The following is a 20,955-nucleotide window of genomic DNA, read 5'->3' as shown; positions in this document are numbered from 1 at the left end:
CATTTGAGAATGATCAGCTGATGTGGTGTAACCATCTCCTTTGCTCTCAGCTCGGCCACGTTTCCCCTCTTCCAATGCCATCATTCCCTTTCTGACACTGGTCATCAGATCATCCTTGTCCTGGATGACCTGGCTCACCTTCTTCTCACAGCCCTGCTGCAGAGTCTCCAGCTCGGTGGCTGTCTCCCTCTGTCTAACAATCCACCGCATTTCCCACTCTTCATTTAACTGTGTCGCTACTTTGTCAAAGGAAGGTTTCATCTCATTGAACTGGTCCTGCTCTACTTTCCAGGATTTCTTGACCTTCTCCATCTCCATCTTCTGGAAGTGCAGACGGTCTCTTAAAGAGCAGATTTCCTCCTTCTTTTCTCTAAATAATCTGTTAATCTCCTCGCACGGAGTATGGAACTGTTTTTGACCGGCTCTTGTGGGCTCTAAAGCCTTCAGAGTGGAAAGTAAAGAGTCCCTTTCATCCAGCAGCACCTTTTTTTCTTGCTCCCAGCTGAGCTCCCTGCTGGCTGTCCTCTCCCTCAGAGCCGCATTTTCTGCAGCCAGCTCCTTGTTTTCCTTTCTGGGGTCCAGAAGGGCTTGTCGCAGGACTCTGCTGAGAGCACACTGGTGATGCAGCACCCTTCGTGCTAGGCTGTTCCGAACAATATTCGGAACAGCCAATATTATTGAACAATATTGCTGGCCAGCGTCTTCACACTGCACCTGCCCAAGTGACTGAAAGACACAAATATGGAGCTCTTATTCTGTGTTCTGCTGTTAGTGGCTGTTGCTCTGTTTTCACTGTTTCTCCGTTGAAGGCCAGGTTGGAACTCAATGGAGTGTGTCATTTTCATTTTATTTCACACAAATCCAAACAATCTAAGTGACCACAAAAATGCCTTTTACAATGTTTTAATATGAATATTTCTGAATGCATAGACACTTTGCAGTTTACATTAGTGTTAGTTCAAAATGAGCGTGTCTTTGCAATATTAGTGTTTCTCTGCAGGTCACATGTACAGTATCTCCCCATTTGAAAACCCTTTTTGTGCTAAAAAGTTGCTTCAGGTTAGTTCCTGAGCAGTCAGCTGTTGGCTCTTGATAGGCTGTCTTCCTTTTGATTTCACTTTATCTATGAAAAACAGAAAAACTAATCTGTCTGACGCAAACTGTGTTGAAAATAAAAAGAGGATTTGGTAGAAACTGCTGTATGTTGTGATAATTGGTTGCATTTGATTGCCACTAAATACTATAAATAGCAATGTAATGTCTTTAAAGTTAAAATTAATTTGCTGGATTTGCAAAGATCTGTGACCTACTGATAACACTTAAGTGCAGACTTGCTACCTCTATTGAATTTTAGGGTCCAGTCCTTCGTAACAGCTTTTCAAAACATCTAACATTTGGTGGCAACTCACCTGATGACTGCACTACAGTGGCTATGTTTTCATGCACACCAATTTTCCACTATTATTCTGAATTTAACAATGTTCTGAATTTGATGCAGGTCATGTGAACAGCATATTCCATTTGGATATTCCAATTTAGGCCTTTGTGTGAATGTAGCATTTTCCGATTGAGACTTGAGATGTGCTGGTATTATTTGGGTTTTAATGGCATTCTTTGGACACGTATACAGCCCATTTGGAATTCAACTTAAGTTTTGTACCAGTTTGCAACACATGGCGTCTTGCATGTTTACAGTCAGCTCTGTGCGTTGTCATGGATGCATCGTACACAAACCAACACACAAGGTTGGGGGATAGAGATGCATGCCTAAAAGAAAGCCCACATTTTTGGTCAGAACAACACACCTACTTTGAAACGTTATGAAAGACTTGGATATGGAGATCTCAACACTTACCTGTTAAAGAAGGTGGTTTAATTAATAAAAGAGGGAAGCTATGTTTGCATGATCAAACAAGTTGGCCACCAGTGGAAACTTCCTATTCTGATGCAAAGAAGCAAATGCCACAAGTGGCTCCAGCTGTTTCACTATACTATATTATAGTATAGTATATATATATACATATTGACATGATGAAGGACATTCAACAGCAGGTTTAACAGATTCTGCATTGCTGCATGTAACCTGGAATATTACCAAAATATTATTATTTTATTGGCCATGTAAACAGCTTGGTAGGAATATTGTGTTCTTCTGAATAAGTGCAAAATCCAGAACATTTTGTGCATGTAAACACAGTCAGTGACATGATCACTGGAAATGGCAAAACCTGATTATGACATTGTGTACAAACGACCAATACTGCTGGGCAGGATTTGATTTTTCTGCAAATATCATAGCCAACATCACCCAATCAGACATTAACACTGTCTGTACATGTGTGTATTTTGGTGCACATTATGAATTTCTAAGCATGTTCTAATATTAAAATAAATTGTAAAAAATGTAGAGGATTGTGTGGACTTTGCTCTGTAGTTAAGACGACTGGTTTTATTGACACATGAGGAAGCAAAAAATAAATCATCTGTGAGACAGCTCATTTATGTCTGCACATACACTGTTGTAATGAACTGATATAACTTGATAAACCAAATAAATCATTGACACAACTTCGATGTGAAATTGTAGTATTTTTGTCACTTCAACGTAAACCCAAGGCGTCCCCTAATGTACAATCATGTTCTGAGTGAAAATCACTGTTTACACTGGACTCGAATTTGGCAGGAAAATCCCATTTCTGAAAAACAAAAAGAACATGAAATTCCCACACAATGACAGAGCTCAAGAAAACAGGCATGGTGATGTTATTTAAGGATTTATAGCACAAATAAATAAAGTTAAAGATGCAAATCGAAGCACTTAAGCAATGTGTTGATGAAAAAAAACCCAAAAAAAACACTTCCACTGGGCCATTTGACACAATATCATTTAGAAAAGACCAAGGTGAGCATTTCTCATTTATAACCCAATCATGAGGGCAACCATTGTTTGTCACAGGCCGGTCCAAATAAACAAACATGCAGAATCTCCGGCTGTATATTTGGCATCCAGCCTCTCCCTTTTTAAGAATGTAATGAGGACTGTAGTCGATTAAAGGTTTACTCAGATTACCTACCTTTTTATCTGTGAAATGCAGCACACACACTGCTGTCAAAAACTCTGTGAAATACTACTGGACTAAGTTAACTGAAAATAGCCTGTTCAAAAAGGTAAACATTAAAAGATACTGTTTATCTCAGGGGAAGAACAAAAGAGTCTACCTGCAGTGATTGTCTCCAACACTAACCCTGAGAAGTACATGAGCAGAGAAAACACAAAAAAGGAAGCAGGAAAGCCATCAGTCTGCTACTCTGTAAATAGGTCAGGGTATGACCCCATACTACTGCTAAGACACATGAGTACAACGATACCAAATAAAACCTTAGCAACTCAGATCACAATAGTAAAAAATAAAGTCCAAGGCACATCAACAGTCTAGCGTACAAAATATAAAAATCTGAAATGGCAGAGCTCAAGCTTGTAACTGTATTCTACATTTCTATTAACTACCACCATGAGGCACTAGGGACGATGAAGACACCAGACTGCTGTTATCAGTGAAGGCAGTTCATGAACCAAGTAACAGAAACAGCAAACAATCACAAGCAAAAGACCAAAACAAAGATTAAACACTGCATTTTTTTATGGAGTGTCACATCTAGACACTGTCCCTGCACATGTCTGCTTGTCAAATTTGGACTTTTCTGTGAGTTGCAATTACTACTTTTATAAATTAGTTTTATGCACAAGATCACAATGTTAATCCTCATATTACATATCACTAATCAAGAGTTGTCTTAAGTGGAATTTTAGCGTTCAAAGCTACGATAGTTTGGTCAAAGTATAATCAGAAATTTGAGCATTTGGATTTCTTTGACATTCTGTTTTCAAAAATTTGAGAGGCACTTTGCTGATTTGAAAGAAAATGACCATATCTACAAAATCTATACTGATATGTTTAACTTTTCAGAAATTCCCCAGCCTGAATAAGATAATTTACTTAATTACATGCGAAGCAGGAACCTTGCCTAAAGCCGGTTTTTGATAAATCTGAACCCCGATCCCTATCCCAAAAAGTTGTCAAGGCACTCATTTATAACTTGTGATTAAGTTATGAACTTAAATCAGACCACCTTACAGCTAAGTATCCCTTAAAACCACAAACACACACACACACACACGCGCACACACACACACACACACACACACACACACACACAAAAACATCAGCAACTCCATCATACATCCATTTTCAGCACCATGTCCTGCATCTGTGTTAGATACACACATTAATGTGTTCATTATATATAAAAAGAAATGCGGAAGGCGCTGTAGTGTAGCAGGTGGTACAATCTAGCGTAACAACCTGTGCAGGGAGCCCAAAGTGGCTGTTTGTTGTCGAGGATTGATTTAAAGTCTTTCCAAAGCACACAGTCGTGGTGTATGTGAGTGTCTGTTTGTTAGTTTCAGCCAGGTAAAAAAATTAACCCAACATTTGGAGAAAGCACTGAGTCACAACAGCCGGTGCCCTCCTTCCTCATCTCGCAGGATCACACTTCTTCAAAGAAGGCCATCTGAGACATGTACGCAGAGTTTCGCTGCAAAACAAGAGGAGTATGAGCCGTCTGAGAGAGCAACAAGAAGTACAGTTTCCTAAACGTCACTACTGATACAACAAATACTATTGTATTTCATATAAATCACATCTTGAATATTTTGTCATCCCACAACAGAATATTTAAGCCAGGAACCCATTAAACTTTTGGCTGGTTTGACTCAAAAGATATCTGTTAATGTATAGAGTAGGAATGTCAGGGGAACTGAGACTTGGCTACCAAGTCAATGCCAAAACTCTTAAAATGTGCTGGTGTTCGTTTTTCTTCACTACTTATATGCCTACAAGTGTTGTGTCTGCAGTTACAAGCCATAAGCACGGAAGAACAACAACAGAGAAAGTACAGCTGCAGCGACAGCTCCGCCTCAACGTTTGGAAAAGAAAGGCTCTGTTGCCTAAGGCCTGTGTATTTATTTAGATTTTTTTGCAAGGCGAGTGCCGCATATTTGCACTATGCTTTTTTTTTGTTTTGTTTTTTTTGTTCAATTTTGGGCAAAACACTGCACTCGTTACTGTCACTTCTTATCCAGCCATCCAATCACAGGGGAAAATGGGCGGATTGCATTTTAGCAATGCCAACATGCTTTTCTGACAGTTGTGCACTGCAAGACAATGATGCCAAACACATGGGTCTACGCTGCTGAAAACACGCAACATGGGCGAGAGGATAAAATGGTCCAAAGCATGACTTCATTTGTCAAAGAGAGATTACAACAGTGCTGTTTGCCATGTCTGTAAAATTATAATATCAATAAGTGTGGAAAACCAGCAATGTGCTGAAACATCTCTCCACACAACATGGGCTTAAATTTCCAGGAATGTCATGTATTTGACACTCGCTGCACGTGTCGCACTGCTTCCCAGGGTAAATATCCTGTTATAATAACATTTATGCCACTCAGGCAGGCTTAGCAGGTTTTTCTTTAACAAAGAAAACTGTTCAACAGTGGAGCTCTTGCCCACCTGAGTCGTATGCATGCCTATTTTCTACTCTGTGTCAACACTGTGTTCAGGCTCAGAGATTATAAAACTGTTGCACTGACCCTGAAACCTGTATGGGCCGCCCACACAGACAACTGATCAGGAATCATTAAGGGAATCGATAAAGAGTTGAAGGAATAAGCACAATCGATGACTGCATTGGTATCATTAAAATCAATGGTGAAGAAATAGGTTACAAATACTGCAGGCTATATATTAATATGTTTCCTTGCCCTCGAAATCTAACAAAACCACATCAACTGGTGGTAATGTTTTAATTAAGGAGTGTACTTTTAAGTTCATGAATTTGTTTGTTTTTTACCGTGGTATCAAGTTGGGTATCGAGATTGTGGAATTCTACTGGTATTAGTAATGACTTCTAGATTTCTGGTGTATTTAACATCTTTGTACTGTCAAAAAAAACAAAAAAACATCACTATCATGGGTTTTGACACAGTGTTTTCCTTATTTCCATTTAGAAGAAATATTTCTGGCACTACAATTCCTATTATGCTTTGGGTGATGCAAATAAAAAGTCAGAAAGTGAAGTAAACTGGCTGTGGTTTACATGTAAGCATGTTATTATGAAACGATAGTATTAGCTAGATCCACAGGTTTATACACACTACTAAGACATTCTGAAAGGCAACCAATCATCACTAAAACATATAATATTAGTAATATCAACACTAAGAAGAAGATCATATGAAGTGTTCATGCGTACGTTGCTGTGAGGTATGTAGACAGGCTCCTGGATGTATCCCCTTGCCTCATTGCGGAGGCTGTAGAGGCCAGCCTGTTGCTGCTGCTCCTCCAGCTTCAGAGACTCGATCTCTGTCTTCAGTTCCTTCAGCTGGTCCTGCAGGTGTTTACTCTTCTCCATGTACTCCAGCCTGCATTGACCCGTGACAAGAGATCATACACGAGCACATCTCAGCTGTCTTTCTAAAGTGTTGCCGCAGGGGATTTAAACTCACCTCTCTCTCTCGATCTCCATGGACAGCCTCTTCATGTCAGAGTCCTTGAAGTCGAGGCGCGTTGACGCCGATTCATAGGCAAAGTCGGCTGCTTCAGGAGGAGCGGGGGGAGCAGGAGTAGAGTAGGCTGCTATGAGCTGGAAGACAGGCAAACGGGTGTCAAGTCAGTGGTTACACCATGGCGAAAACTGACAGTGATCTCAAAGTTTAACTTTATGCACATTATACTTTTTTGTTTTATGGTACTGTTACTACATTTTGACAGCTCTTATTTTGAACGACAACAAAAAATGAAAGCAAGCTTCTTATCCAACTAAATCAAGCCTATAATAAAGCACTTCAAAACTCGGTTGGTGGTGCACATTGCATTCATGCTTATATTTCCTCATTTTCTGTTCAGATTACATGCCATATTGGGGATTTATAAAGTTGATGTATCTAACATAAGTTACCTTCAAAGCACAGCAGGTAATTAATGTATGCCAACACAAATACCGTCATATTCTACTTACCCTGGTGAAATTTCTGGAAGGTATGAAAAAATTGATACCTCCCAAGTCTATTTTAAACACTAAGAAGTTGCATTCACTCACAAAAATAAATAACAAAGGTATCATAAAGAGCAGACCAGCATCATCATCATTATCATCATCACCATACAGGGTATGTTGTTTTGGTGATCTCCAGCAGCTTCTGTTTGGCTCTCCGCTCAGCGTCCTTTGCCTCAGTCAGGTCCTGTTTCAGATGATCTGCCTCCTTCAACCTGGAACCAGAGCATTGGTTACTTCAAGACTGGTGGGAAACAGTAAGAGTGTTATTAATTTACAGGTAACGCTTGGGAGTATTATAAGCAGAATACTGTGTGTGTTTTTCACTTATTCTGGATGCAGGGGTAGAAAGAACGTACTGTTGGCTATCAATGGCTTTTTAATTGAAAAATATAATAAATGTTATGCATACAGAAAAGCTGTAATTGAATCCAGACCTCCTTTCTGACTGCTCCACCAGTTTGACAGCCAGCTGCTCTGCCTCCCTCATCTTCTGCTCCATCAGTCTTTTCTCCTCCTTGGTCTTCATGGCGGTGACCTCTAACCTCTGCCTGTCCTGCTCCGCTTCTGCAGCCTTGTGGGCCAACAGCTTGGCCTCCTCCTCAGCAATTTGGGCCTTCTCTGCCAGCAGGTCCGCTGTCTCCTCAGATCGCAGCTGGAGAAATATTTCAAAAGAATTTTCATGAAGAAAATTTAAGATAAATCATGCAAGAGTTTAGGGCTTAGCATGACAGAGGAATCTGTCTGTATAACATATATTAACAACAGGGGTGTAAAGCTTGTTGCCCAAACAGGAGCTCACTCAATTGTCTGGGAGATTCAACAATTAACCCGTAGCTAAGTCCTGCCCCTGGATGCAGACTGGACGATCATTATGTAGCATCGGGCAGGCTCAGACCAGGGTCCCACAACAACACAGCTGTGCTCCATTGACTCTAATGCAATCATCACAAAGGGGCAGGTATAAACGAAAGGTCAATTATCTCATGTACATAAAGCTTTTACCAGAGCCTCGTTGGCCAGTCGTGCCTCGTCCTGCAGCTGGAAAAGTCTACGTTCCATCTCCTCTTTTGCCCGTTCTGCTTCCTCTCTCATCTGTTTTTCCCGTGCCAGGATTTGACGCTCCATCTAGATCAAGGCCGAGAAATCAGATTAAATATAAGACAATAAACCATGATGATGTACGCATGGTGTACATCACGCTTAATCTGTTATTCTAATTGCTACGATGGAGCTAAGAGGGCGCTGACCTTCTTGCGGGCCTTCTCCTCTTTTGCTTGAGCCTTCATCTGTTGCACTTCAATGGAGTCCACCTTCCTCCGCCTCATGAATAGATCATGGTTACCGATGCACAACTGCAGGATCTAAAGACAAAGCCGATACAAACCAGCACCATCTTACTTAACATAACTCTCATCTAAATTTTCAATAGTTAAACATTTACACAGTTAAAGAGGTAAACCAACCAGTTTGTTGACACGCAGCTGAGACGAGTAGAACTTGAAAACATCTTTCTTCTTATCCAGGGGTTTGATTGTGAACTGCAACATAAGGAAGTTATTAAAATCAGTTCTTCTACAAAACTGACAACTTTCTTTTAGCATTGTCTCGAAACACAGCACAGCTTTGATGCCTTTACACCAATACAGTTAACTGGTTAGAGTGAAAATCCTATACTGAATTGTTGCAGGTTTACTGAGCAGCTGCATCGTAGAACTGCAATGAATAATCAATTGTCAACTATTCTGCTCATTGGATAATCATTTTAGTCATTTTTTTAAAAGGAAATAAGTAAAACTTTTTTTGATTCATGCTTAATAAATGTGGGAATTTGATGCTTTTCTTTGTCATACATGATAATAAACTGAATAGATTTGGATTTGTGGATTGTTGTTCGGATAGATGATACTATTTGAAGGCTCTGGGAAAATTAAACAGCCTTAAGGCATAGACAGCTGTTTTGTCTTTGGCAGTGTATCTGTAGCGACGAAAGATTCAGCCTATTTCCCTCATGTGATCATTATGGATGTTGAATTTTCATCCAGTTAAACAACCAAAAGAACAAGATATGGCACCTGCTTTTACAATTCTTCCAAAGTGACAGGAATGTGACATAAAAAAAGCACAAAGTCTCGATCTAGGGAAGATCGGAAAAGACAGTAAACTACTTGCATTACCTCCTTTTCGCTGTAAGAGATGTTGCGGATGCCACTCCAAGGAAAGGATTTGTTAGGGTTGAGTTTGCTGTTAGGACTGTAGATGTGAAGACCCTGAGCATCCACTCCCAGTAAGAGGTCTGTGTCCCTCTTATTTTGCTGTCGATGAGATGTGTAACACAGAAATGTAAACCAGCATGACAGTAATGTTGCGTTTTTAAAATACATTAACAAGGCACAGTAATTTGCACTCACAGTTATGGCAAAGTAGCTGACACCGTACATCTCAAGGTCCTGAGCGATTTTTAGGTATTCCATCTCAGCCTCATCCCTGTATGGACGGTTAAAAATAAGGAAGAGAAGGCATATACGTTTATCACACTTTATCTACAAAATCTAAGACTACACCTTAAAGTAGGTGTGTCATGATTTTTAAGATCCACAATCTGATTTGACTCTATGACTTGACTGATTTGACTATTGAGTCTTAATTCGTAAAGATTAACAAATCATTGGTTTTACGCCCCGTCAACTGTCATTTACATTTCCAAATTCTTCTTTAAAAAGTTAGGCCACATGGTATCAAGTGTAATTTAACTGTCATATCTCTTTGAAATGTACAACACCAGGGCCAAATGGTAAAATTTAAATAAAATATCACAATAACCTATTGCCCCAGGGAACAAAAAGTATAGCCACTAGATGGCAGAAAGGTTCTTTATAAAAACAGCTTCAGGTTCCTCACCCCCAAAAAGTCACCTTGCTTTACTTTTCCATCACAAGCACAGCCTACAAATTGTAGTTTTCCTTTCAACCACAGATTTGTAATTAACAGAACTTAAGGGGACGGCAAAACGTTGCCAAACTGCTGACTTCTGGGAGGCTTTGTGGCTTTCCAGTTTCCCTATCATCTCTGACTCAAGAAAAGAAAAAGAAAAGTACAGCTGCAGGCTACAGGTAAGTGTTTTTTTTTTCTTCTTTGGACACATGCAAAAAAGCAGGGTAAAGGTGGGGGTGAGGATAAGGGTGAGGATAAATAATCTAAATTGAAAGCTCATTCCGACAAATTCTCAATTTAGCATTGGAATCACGACACCCCTACTGCAAAGTGATCATTTCTCTTTTTATGCTGGATTCCAGGAGCACTCCTTTGTCGGTCCTACCTGGCGATGCCTCTGTGTTCTGCATACCAAGCTGTGATCTTCTCCTCCCACATGTCAGCTGTCATTTGGTACTGCATCAAAACCTGGAATACCGATACAGGATCACAGGAAAGACATTATATACTGTATGCCTACACACAAGCACACAAACACTGGCTAACTGCTGTAACAATAAAGAGACAAATGTACACATAGTACTGTATACTTACTCTTTTTGGCAAAAGCTCGTCTTGTGCCAGGAAGCCTGGCTTGTGAAAGTTTGGGTCATAGTCCCCATACTGTGATTGAGATTGAGGGGGAGGCAGTGGAAAACAAGAAAAGCAAAAGAAAGATATGTGGACATTATTGTTGCACAAAATCGAAACGTAAGGTCTGGTGTGTAGAATGGCAAAAATGGTAAATAATATTCATAACTACATTTTCATTAGTTATAAATCACCTGAAAATAAGAACAGTTTGTTTCAATCACCTTAGAAAGAGCTGTTTCTTTCTACATACGGAGCGTGTCCTCCTTCACGGAGTCATTCATATTGTTTTACAGTAACCCAGAACCAACAAATCACACACTGGCCATTCACGTTTTCACCTCGGCCACCAAAGTTCTCCTACAGGCTTGGTGCACAGGAGACGTTTCAGCTGGTTGCAATCTGGAACCTCACTGCTAGATGCCACTAAATCCTACACATTAGTCCTCTGAAGCATACACTGTGTATGAGCCTAACTGAAAATAAAACAGATTTGTTTGCACCATCACATAGATCTCCTCTGTCAATAAGTTGCCCTGCATCTTCTTGTGAGGAAAAACATCAGTACCCAAGAGGAAGAAATGTTTTTTCATGCTTTATACCATCTGTGCTGTTGTGTCCATACACAGAGAGCATCTTTGCATAAAGCTGATCAAAACATTTTGGCTTTCTCACCTTGGCCTGGACAGCGTACGATGCCAACAGGACAGATGCTTCAGGGGAACAGAATATCTCTTCATCTAATATCTGTTTTTTCACCTGTACAAGAATTTGAGGACACGTAAGAACATGTATTTAACCAAGTGAACATTTTTCATTTAGTTTTCTAAAGCATGAGATCAGAAATTTACTATAAATGTTTTTACAAAAACAATCGAGCCAAAGGTGATTTCACGAGAAAGGTTATCTGTTAGATTACCTGCAAGAAGAAGAGGTGCTGAGTTATCTCTTGAACCAGCTCTTCTTCTACTTTTTCTGGGAAGAATTTTGCCAGGAAATGAAATGTTATGGGAGAGTCCTTTGGAACCTCTTGGTCCAAGACCTTGGAAGAAAAGTGCACAATAATATGTTTATCAGACCAGGCCCTCACTAAATCATGTCATGATCAGTGTCTGAGTAATTATTACTAGCAACACACTAAACAGTTAAGCAGTTAATTGCTTAACTGGTCGATTTTTAATTCCTCATCAATTTAAATAAGCTGAGTGATGTGATGATTTCCTGTTTTAAATCACTGTGAATGGGCATTTTTTGGTTTGTCAGATCACAAGCAATTCAAAGATGTCACCTTGTACTCTGGGAAAATTGTGATGGGTATTTTTTGTGCTATATTCTGACTGAACATCAATTGTTTGATGGTAAAAAATGCCTCATAATGGAAATTATCATTAGTTGCAGCCCTATGATCCAGAATAGCCTCATCTTTCAATTTTGGGCACTTCATACAAATCAGCTGCATTGTGCAAAACATTTTAACCACATAGCATCTGAAATATTGTTCAAGTTGTGTTGTTTTTATATCCTCATTAGCCAGTTTGACCTTCACAAGTTCACTAATTCACTCACCCGCTTCTCTGGTTTCAGCCAGGCGTAGGTGTCCTTTACTGTGTACCTGAGTCCGAAAAACCAAGTCTCCCTCAAACCAACAGTGCGACACACCAGGTCAAACAGGTCTTTACCTTTCCACTTCACCTGAAATAAAAAGTGAGTGATAAAGAGACCAGTAAGTTAAGATGCTGTAAGCAAATGCGCTGTTCTGAAGTTGTTGTGTTGTACCCATTTCAGTGACTGCTGGAATCAACCCAAATATAAACTAATAACTCACGCTCTTTTTGAATAGAAATCTTGCTGATAAAGTCTTGATGTGATGGTTTTGTGAAGATTTCTTCAGTATTTAATAGCAAGGGTGGCGATAACCTTCACTAACAAACTAGTAATAAAACATTAATACACTTTACCAGGAGAAAAAAAAAAAGCACAGGCACTATTTCACACGACAAATGCCACATATTTAATGAGGCTGGCTATCATTTAGACTAGTGGTTTGCAACTGGTGGGTCATGAGTCCATTCTGAATGGACCGCAAGTGACTCACAAATGTGTCAAATTTGTAAAAAAGACACTTTATTTTAAAGTACAATGAATCTTCAACACAGAGCTTTCATTTTGAAATGCCACATGCTGCTGTAGACGAGTGAATGACAGACAGCTACTCACTAGAGACAGCAAACTCAACATGGCTGAGAAAAAGAGAACTGAGTCCTGACAGTGTGAATACAAAAAGAACTGAGTCCCTTTTCTGTTGGTCCACTTTGGTTTATTTGAAAAGGACTATATGTGAAAACACCCTTAAACTATGCGGACCTTGAACTAATGACTATGGAGAAATCTGGGCCCGGTCTATCTAGCTAAACTGAGATGCACCAGGATGCAGACTGCAGACTGCAACAATAAATGGATCATATGTTAAAACCAGTCTGGTATCATTCTGGTTCTGGAAGTCCCACAGCATGCCACACTATAAAAAGCTGTTCAGAAATGGCCTGTGGAGCATGACAAAAAGCTCAAGGTGTCAACCTGGCTTCTAAATTTCCCAGGTCCCAATCTGCTCAAGGATTCTTGTTATGTGGCGGTACAACAGAAGTACCCCTAATCCAAGGTGGGGCCTCCTTGGATCAGACTTGGCTCTGAACAGGAGTCTCTGGGAGTGTCCTGTGGTGTCTGGCACCAGTGCGTTGGTGGCAGATCCATTTAGTCCAGTGGGTTGTGAGGTGGGTTAATAGCGCGTGCCACAGATGCTCATTCAGATTGGGATCTGGGGAATGTGGAGGCCAGGTTGACACTGGTCTTTGTCACATTCCTTGGGCCGTTCCTGCGAGATGTTTGCAGTGTGGCAGGGTGCATTATCCAGTGGGGAGTACTGTTGCCATGAGGGGGTGTACTTGGTCTGCAACGGTGTTTGAGTTGGTGGAACATGTCAGGTTGATGACTGCCAGAACCAAAGGTTTCCCAGCAGAACAATGCACTGGAACAAAATAATCAAAGTTATTCACTTCACCTGTCAGTGGTTTTAATGTTTTGGCTGATCAGCATATACATACATGTATATGTGTGTGTGCGTGTGTGCGCGCGCTCAGCTCTCAGGAGCTAGAACCTTTTGTTATGTGCAGCAGCCTGTTCTCTCTAGCTCTCTCTCTCTCTCTCTCTCTCTGCCAGCCTGGTCTCCCTCCTCCCTCTGCCTGCCTCGCACCTGAGTGCAATTAGCACTCAGGTAGAGAGAGGAGGAGGGCATAAGAGGGACAGGGAGTGTAGAGACAAGAGAGGCGTGGCACAGCACATGGCTCACAAACAGCAGATCAGGTAGGGAGGAATCTTTTTCCCCCCATGCTCTTTTAGTTTGTTGTGTTAGTTTGGGCTGGAGTTTGCCAGTAGTCACGTTATTCGTCTCTTTTGTTTTCTTTAGGTGTAATTCATGTTTTAGGTAGTTTAGGGGGAGACGCTGGGAACGACGGCCCACTGTGTGGTTGGCCCAGCGTCTTCCCTCCTTTTGTTCCTTTTGGCCGGGGTCTCCAGTCCCTTATGTTTTCCTTTTAGTTTGTTTGTGTCTTTGTTTAATGTTTTGGGGTATACAATAAAGCTGGTGGGTAAACTGTTACCTTTGGTGTGGCGTCCTCTTTTATATGTTGCAGCCTCCTGCCCCTATTGAGCTGGGTTTTGTTACTGTTTGTATGGAGGCTGTAACACCTGAGACATGAGGCATCTGAAAAGTCTGCACATCATCACTTATGCAAAACAAATATTTAAAATGCAAGGATGTTTAACGCTATTCCTTAGTGAGCTTGTCCCTGAATCTGAGAGGGCTAACTGTATGTGCAACAAAAAGACTTAAACATACAATACATGCTTACACACTGACCTAGACACTGAAATAACACACACATCCATCCATCCATCAATGGATACGGCATCCTTTCAGCCCCATTGCCTAAATAAATCCGTACCTCACAGCTGAACTCCATTTCAGCATCCATGGTGATGACTTTGACTTTAAAAGTCTTTGGCTGTTTCTTCTTTAACCCTAGGATAGACATGTTGGAGGTGTTGCTGCCAAAGAAATCTGAGGAAAAGGACACAGCTGAAGAATTATAAGCGTAAACCTGATTTCACGACATAACATGAAATTTTACAAGCGATAAGACAGATAACTGAACGTTTAAGTGCAAGATACATGACAGATTCAAGGTAGCTGACCTCAACTGTTACTGCTAATTAGCCACCAGACAGCAAGATTTTAATGTTTTAAGTAGTTTTACAGAAAAACAAAAATTACTTCTTGGTAGAAAACAAAACAGGCAGCTGAAATACAGTAAAGGCCCGTTACCTGCGAGTAAAGTTAGACTTCTGCCGTCCGACGAGACTCAGTGGAGGCTGGGCTGTTTTGTTGGGGAGTGCTAAGCTAAGCTAGCTAGCTAGATATTACTAGACAGCGTTAGCTTCCCAGCTATGCCACGAAAACGGACCAAAACAAGTTGTAGAAAGAGTGGAACTTTTGAGAGAACTCCATAATGAAATGAATCGCACGGATTTACTTTGAAGCTATTTAAACTGTCATGGATATCACTTGGAACCACCTTTGCTCACGTTGTCGGGGGCTACGTGCTTTAGCTGGTTAGCTTGCTTTAAAAAATCAAGAGGACTTTCCAGAAGATTTTTGTTTTGACTCCTGGTCACTCTACAGGTGGGAACACGAATAGCAGCCTGGGATAACGCCACTGCGCATGTGCAGGAATCTGGAAGAATGAATGGTGCCTTCAGGAATTGTCGGAAATATAGGTTTTGCATGCGTTTAATGGTCTAATAGAAATTATACATCTAACTCTTATCTTCTAAACACTTACTCTTACAGTCTCAAAATAAAGGGGCATCGTGCTTACTGTTTTAGCTCCAACATTTTGGAAATGCCTCCCTCTCACTGTCAGGTCAGTGAGTCTGTGCCACATAAAAAAAAACCCTTAGAAAAAACACGTGTATGAGCTGTTTTTATATGTTTGTTGTTTCTTTTTGGTTTTATTTGCCTTTTATTGTGTTTCTTTATATTGCTTTTATTGTTGATTATCTGTTTCTGTTTTTGAAACTGTATTTTTATGTCGTGCACCACTATACACTTTTATTAGCTGTAAATCACCTTTGAACTGCTACACGAACAACGTTTGTTGTTGTTGTTGTTGTTGTTGTTGTTATTATTGTTATTGTTATTATTATTATTATTATTATTATTGTTGTTGTTAAGATCTGTGCGGCTTAGGTTAAATAGTATGGTGGCCGTGAATGCAGCAGCAGGAGGGCAAACACGTAGGCTAGTGGTGTTGCTTCCTGGTACACCGAGCTGTGAATGAAAAACACAGAGTTTTATGTCGTTACAGTAGCCTACATTTGGCAACGGCTGGGGGAAGCAACTTGAAACCTGACCGAAGAGGAAACTGCACAAAACAACAACAACAAAAGGCTAATGCAGGTAACTCTGTCACTACCATGCATGCTCATCTCTTATGTACTGTTAATAGTTGTAGCAGCAGGCTGAGGTCGGCCAAAGTCCAGGCTCCTACACAGTGCAATTCAGGGTTTAAAATAATTTTCTATTTTTTGCTAATAGAAACATGAAGCAAGGAAGTGGTTTTCAGTGTAGCAGTTGCACAGTGTTTTAAATCGCCCCCACATATTCCATATTAATATAACGCGTAACACAATTACCAATTGATTTCCCAGAATTGATTTGGAGATATTTTCAGATTTGTTTGTCTGCACATGAAATCACAAAAGGAGTCACTGAAAAGCCAAATCAAAACCAAGTATGGTATACTAACTCACACGTTAAACTTCCAATCTATGATACATATTCTGATATCTGTTGTTATTATTGTTAACACTTGACTATATTGTCCCTGGTTCGTTCTTTCTCTGAACAGGTTTTTATACAATGGCAGCTGCCACTAACACATTTGAAAATGTGAAAGCGGCCGTCTTATCAGCTCATAAGTCCACCACATCAGCAGAAAAGGTCGACTTTTACAACTCCTGGGCAGAGAACTATGAACAGGTGAGATGACTGAAGTAAAGTAACATATCAGTAAATATTGGCTGTATTTCTTATGTCAAGTTAAATAATGGGAAAGGTTTAACTGATGAAGTGAAACATGTCCGACTGAAAACAACACTGAGTCAATGAAGTCCCAAAATACATATCATTATGTGGCTCCCTGTGTATCTTATAAAATGTTTTAAAAACTGGCCTCTATTTCCTTTGTATGTAGCCAAATGTAGTCTTGCAGTGCCATGTTTATCTTGTTTCTTTGTTTTAAAAATCATTGTTCTTTCTTAAAAATGGTTTGAGTAGGATCTGGAAGTTCTGGAGTACCGTGCACCAAGTCTGGCAGCAGACAGCATCTCCTCTCATTTCAGCGGTGACCGTGAAGCAGCTGTAGTGTTGGATTTGGCCTGTGGCACAGGACTGATGGCCAAACAGGTACACTCACAAGATCCTGGTTTATGAGATTATAGTCAAAGGAAAACTGAATCTAGAGGAGTAACTGCATATTCACAGCTTGTATGTAATTTAATATTTGACAAAGGCCTTTTTTCTGTGCTTCTGAAAACACTAAAAATAAAATAATCATTTCTTTAAACTATGACATCTGTATTGATGCCTGGTATGTTTCAGTTTAGAAGATAAAGTATATCCAGTCAAATATGTGGCATTTATTGACTCTGGTACTTTTATTGTTACCTCATTTACATTATGTGAATTGTGGTTTTTGTAGTATGCTTTTTAATATTGTATGCAGTGTATCTTTTTTTTTTAACTCGTATGCACAGACAACAAGGAGTGGCTTTAAAGACTTTCTTCCTCTTCTTTTCCCCTCTCTCCTTACATATACTAATTTATTGTTTGGATCAAAACTTCAAAACCTTTCCCTTCTTGGTCTCGTGAGACCTCATCACTATGAGTTTTTAGCTTCTACATTAAGTTGATTTAACCAGTAGGACTGATAAACAGCCAATGTGTCTCTGTTTTACAGATGAAGAGACATGGATTTGGACATTTTGTGGGTATTGATGGAAGTAAAGCTATGTTGGAGATGGCCAGAAAGAGCGGGTTGTACCAGGACCTGAAGCAGTCCATGCTAGGAGAGGGGCCGCTACCTGTCCAGTGGGGTAATATAATGATTTGAATTATTTCTAATGGGTCATTTATTACTGTGATTCAATAGGTGATCATCAAGGGGGCAGGTTAGACTTTATAAACTTATTTTGAAAAACACAAATCAAAACTCTTGTCTTACATGATATTACAACTATTGAATATTATAAATCTTTATTGTCATTATCAGTAGTGATGTAAACTCTCTTGTATCTTTACTCCTTCACCTCTCTCCTCTTCCCTGCAGGTTTGTTTGATGTGGTCGTGATCATTGGAGCACTGAGTGTTGGTCAGGTCCCGGTTAGTGTCGTCAGAGAGATGTGCAAGTCCACCAAACCAGGTGAGAGCATATTTTTTAGGTCTGATGATGTCTTAACCGTAATTCCGATCCATGGTTGTAAATGAGCATCTCCTCACTGAAAGTGAGCTTTACAGTTTTTTTCATTTGCTTGAACATGTTCGTCCATTCAGAATTCAGAGCAGTTCACACACAAGCCTAAACTGAAAGTTTCTGGCCAAAATTACACATGTTTTTGTTCGCAAAATGCTCCAACACTAAAACAAACATTAAAAATGTGCAACAAAAGCAAATCTTTGGGGGCACCCAGTTGCTCAGTGGGTGGAGCGGGCACCCCATCATGCTCTCTTACTCTCTCCCCCTTTCACGCTGCAAACTATCCTGTCATTAAAGGCAAAAAGCCCAAAAAGTAATCTTAAAAAAAGCAAATATTTCCATCAGTCAACACAACATGTGCTCAAATCAATGCATTCTTTCAATTAATCATTACACAGTGGACAACAAAATGCAGCTGCCAATATGAGGCGGTTCAACCTTTATTTGTGCCTGTGCCATTCGTTGATACTTTACATAGTTGTAGTACGTGCCAAAACAGCATGATATTAAATCAGTGCTTCTCTCCAAAGATGATTTTAGTAGAGTTTCCTTCATTCATTTTACAGTATTACATTCAGTGTTCATTTTTACATGCCTTTGGCCTCTCTGATCCTTGCTTACAAATAGCAACACTGAGGTGGTACCTTTTACAAATGGATAAGGACTGATTGTTGATTGAAGAGTTGAGCACAGGCGTTTCACACAGGTGTGTTAGAGATTTATAATTATGTAAGTAAGTTCTATCAGCTGTAAATACATGTTTGTCGAAAAGAGTTTTGGGTCTTTTTACGAGATCTGTGTTAACGGTTTTGAAAAAGGGTGTGAAGAATGTGTGAAACCAATGGAAAAGTGTCAGTACATTTTAAGAGAGAACTTCTGCTTTGCTAAGAGGATGATGATGATGATGATGATGATGAAGATCAAGTGGATCCCAGTTCCATTAAGCATGTCTTAGCAATTGTGAAAAACTGAACTCTGTTAAAAACACCCCTGCATTCTCACCCTTTTCCACTAGGTGGCTATATTTGCATGACAACTAGAAGTAACCAAGACAATGTGGAGTACAAAGCCGCCCTGGAGTATGAGCTGAAGCTGATGGAGGATGCAGGGCTCTGGACTTGTGTAGAGGTCACTGAGGTGGAAGACTGGGAGAGAGCGGTGTCGGAGCAGGAGGACGGCTATATATCTGGTGCTGTGTACCTTTATAAGAGACTACAACTATAGTACATTGCAGGACAATGATGATGGGACATCTTATCAGCAAAGGTACACAACAACTGAAGAAGATACAAAATAAAGATATGGAGCTCCAGTCGCCAATGTAAATATAAGACTCCAAATGTTGATGAATAAATGTTTCATTTTCATGTTTAACAATATTCATGCTGCAGTAAAATTGGTATCTGAAAAAACACTTCAGATTACTAAAGATGTACATTATCTTGTGGATATGCAGTAAAGTCTTCCTAGTAAAAAATGATATGATGAACATGATAACTGTGTGATATGTGAAGGTGTAACTTACGTATGTGTCCGTAATGCATCAGTTTTCACCGCACATTAAAGGACCAGTGTGTAGGATTTAGTGGCATCTAGTGGCGAGGTTGCAGATTGCAATTGCAGTTACTGAAACTTCTCCCGAAAACAAATGACTCTGTCTAAAGGCCAGTGTTTAGTTTTTCAGCTCTGGGCTACTGTAGAGACAAAATGGCGGACTCTGTGGAAGAGTGCCAGCCCTGTGTGCAGGTGTAAACAGCTCATTTAAGGTAACAAAAACACAACAATTCTTAGTTTCAGGTAATTATAAACTAATGGAAACACTGTAGTGAATAATATATTCCATTTCTGTCGGTTTAATCTTTAATCAAACAAACAGGCAAGTTAGATGAGAATAATTTAGAGTCATGCGCCTTGTAACTCAGCAGGGAGATCTGGTCACATAAATCCTAGGCCACTCATTTTCAATTTAAGGCCAATAAAGCAGCGAGACTTTATAACTGAAAAAGGATTTGAATGACTTACTAAAAAAACAACACTGAATGAAAGAAAAGGGGAAACAGGAGAAAGGAATAACACTCCTTCTTCCCTCTTAATCCCCCTAAACCCTCCTAACACCTCTACTACCCCAACTCCTTTACCCCGTTACCACCTATCTACTCTCTTCCGACTCTGAACAAATTTAAAAATGACCCTTCATTTCACCTGAATACAATTTGAAGTAATTTTAGAGCCTGTACAGTTTGCACGGCTCAAAGGAAATTGAAATGCAAAACAAACATCTTGAGGACTTGAGTGAGAAAGTATGGGCTTGAGAAGAATATGCATTTCTCATTTGGAGTCAGGACTGATAATTTCATTTAATTTTTGAAGAATTGAACATGTATTTGCACATTAGACATGTCTTAATGTTAGTCTTGAGTTAAGATTATACTTTGCTCACTTTACAATTTTTACACACTAAAAGGCCTCAACATTAGGATAAGTGTGTTCCTGTGACTGTTTGTCTGTGTGTGTATTAATAAACACGGTGTATGCACAGCTGTGACTGCATGAGAGGGGATTATAGTCAAAGTGTTGCAGCAGCCTGTAGCAGCTTGTATTTTCTCAGCAGCACAGAGATCGTATTGAATCATCTGAGGCCTTGACTCAAACTATCAAACAAAAACACTTGTTGTTTTTC

The 20,955-nt window shown here is 39.9% G+C and overlaps 2 protein-coding genes across 3 annotated transcripts; one reads left to right on the top strand and one right to left on the bottom strand.

Moving 5' to 3' along the window:
* Positions 1-2,429: 2,429 nt before the first annotated feature.
* On the bottom strand, positions 2,430-15,432 carry nf2b (NF2, moesin-ezrin-radixin like (MERLIN) tumor suppressor b). Its single transcript, XM_033645185.2, has 17 exons — positions 15,065-15,432; positions 14,685-14,800; positions 12,250-12,375; positions 11,603-11,725; positions 11,359-11,442; positions 10,648-10,716; positions 10,439-10,521; positions 9,531-9,606; positions 9,297-9,434; positions 8,586-8,660; positions 8,370-8,483; positions 8,125-8,247; positions 7,557-7,774; positions 7,232-7,334; positions 6,572-6,708; positions 6,319-6,487; positions 2,430-4,596 (listed from the first exon to the last, which is right to left on the bottom strand). The coding sequence occupies exons 2-17, from the start codon at positions 14,772-14,774 to the stop codon at positions 4,549-4,551; spliced, it is 1,776 nt and encodes a 591-aa protein (XP_033501076.1). The 5' UTR covers positions 14,775-14,800; positions 15,065-15,432; the 3' UTR covers positions 2,430-4,548.
* mettl27 (methyltransferase like 27) lies at positions 14,006-19,769 on the top strand. 2 transcript variants are annotated; one of them, XM_033645197.2, is made up of 7 exons: positions 14,006-14,043; positions 16,107-16,198; positions 16,650-16,780; positions 17,078-17,206; positions 17,760-17,895; positions 18,129-18,221; positions 19,291-19,769. In XM_033645197.2, the coding sequence occupies exons 1-7, from the start codon at positions 14,021-14,023 to the stop codon at positions 19,497-19,499; spliced, it is 813 nt and encodes a 270-aa protein (XP_033501088.1). In that variant the 5' UTR covers positions 14,006-14,020; the 3' UTR covers positions 19,500-19,769. The 2 variants fall into 2 exon arrangements, with proteins under 2 accessions (XP_033501088.1, XP_078028642.1); XM_078172516.1 differs by lacking the exons at positions 14,006-14,043; positions 16,107-16,198 and adding an exon at positions 16,219-16,532.
* Positions 19,770-20,955: the final 1,186 nt, after the last annotated feature.

Source organism: Epinephelus lanceolatus, chromosome 11 (assembly GCF_041903045.1).
Source record: "Epinephelus lanceolatus isolate andai-2023 chromosome 11, ASM4190304v1, whole genome shotgun sequence".
NCBI lineage: Eukaryota > Metazoa > Chordata > Actinopteri > Perciformes > Serranidae > Epinephelus > Epinephelus lanceolatus.
The sequence above is the reverse complement of the archived record's forward strand: the minus strand, read 5'-3'. Positions and strand labels throughout refer to the sequence as shown.

Bases quoted from the DNA above. Each gene is read 5' to 3' on its own strand.
- mettl27 (XM_033645197.2), top strand. From the start codon at position 14,021: ATGGCTCACAAACAGCAGATCAG. The intron at 16,199-16,649 runs GTAACTCTGTCA...TTCTCTGAACAG, and splicing joins ACAACAAAAGGCTAATGCAG to GTTTTTATACAATGGCAGCT. The intron at 17,207-17,759 runs GTACACTCACAA...TCTGTTTTACAG, and splicing joins CAGGACTGATGGCCAAACAG to ATGAAGAGACATGGATTTGG.
- nf2b (XM_033645185.2), bottom strand. From the start codon at position 14,774: ATGTCTATCCTAGGGTTAAAGAAGAAACAGCCAAAGACTTTTAAAGTC. The intron at 6,709-7,231 runs GTATGGTGATGA...CCTGTCTTCCAG, and splicing joins TCACCAAAACAACATACCCT to CTCATAGCAGCCTACTCTAC. The intron at 4,597-6,318 runs GTACGCATGAAC...CTTGTTTTGCAG, and splicing joins TCTACATACCTCACAGCAAC to CGAAACTCTGCGTACATGTC.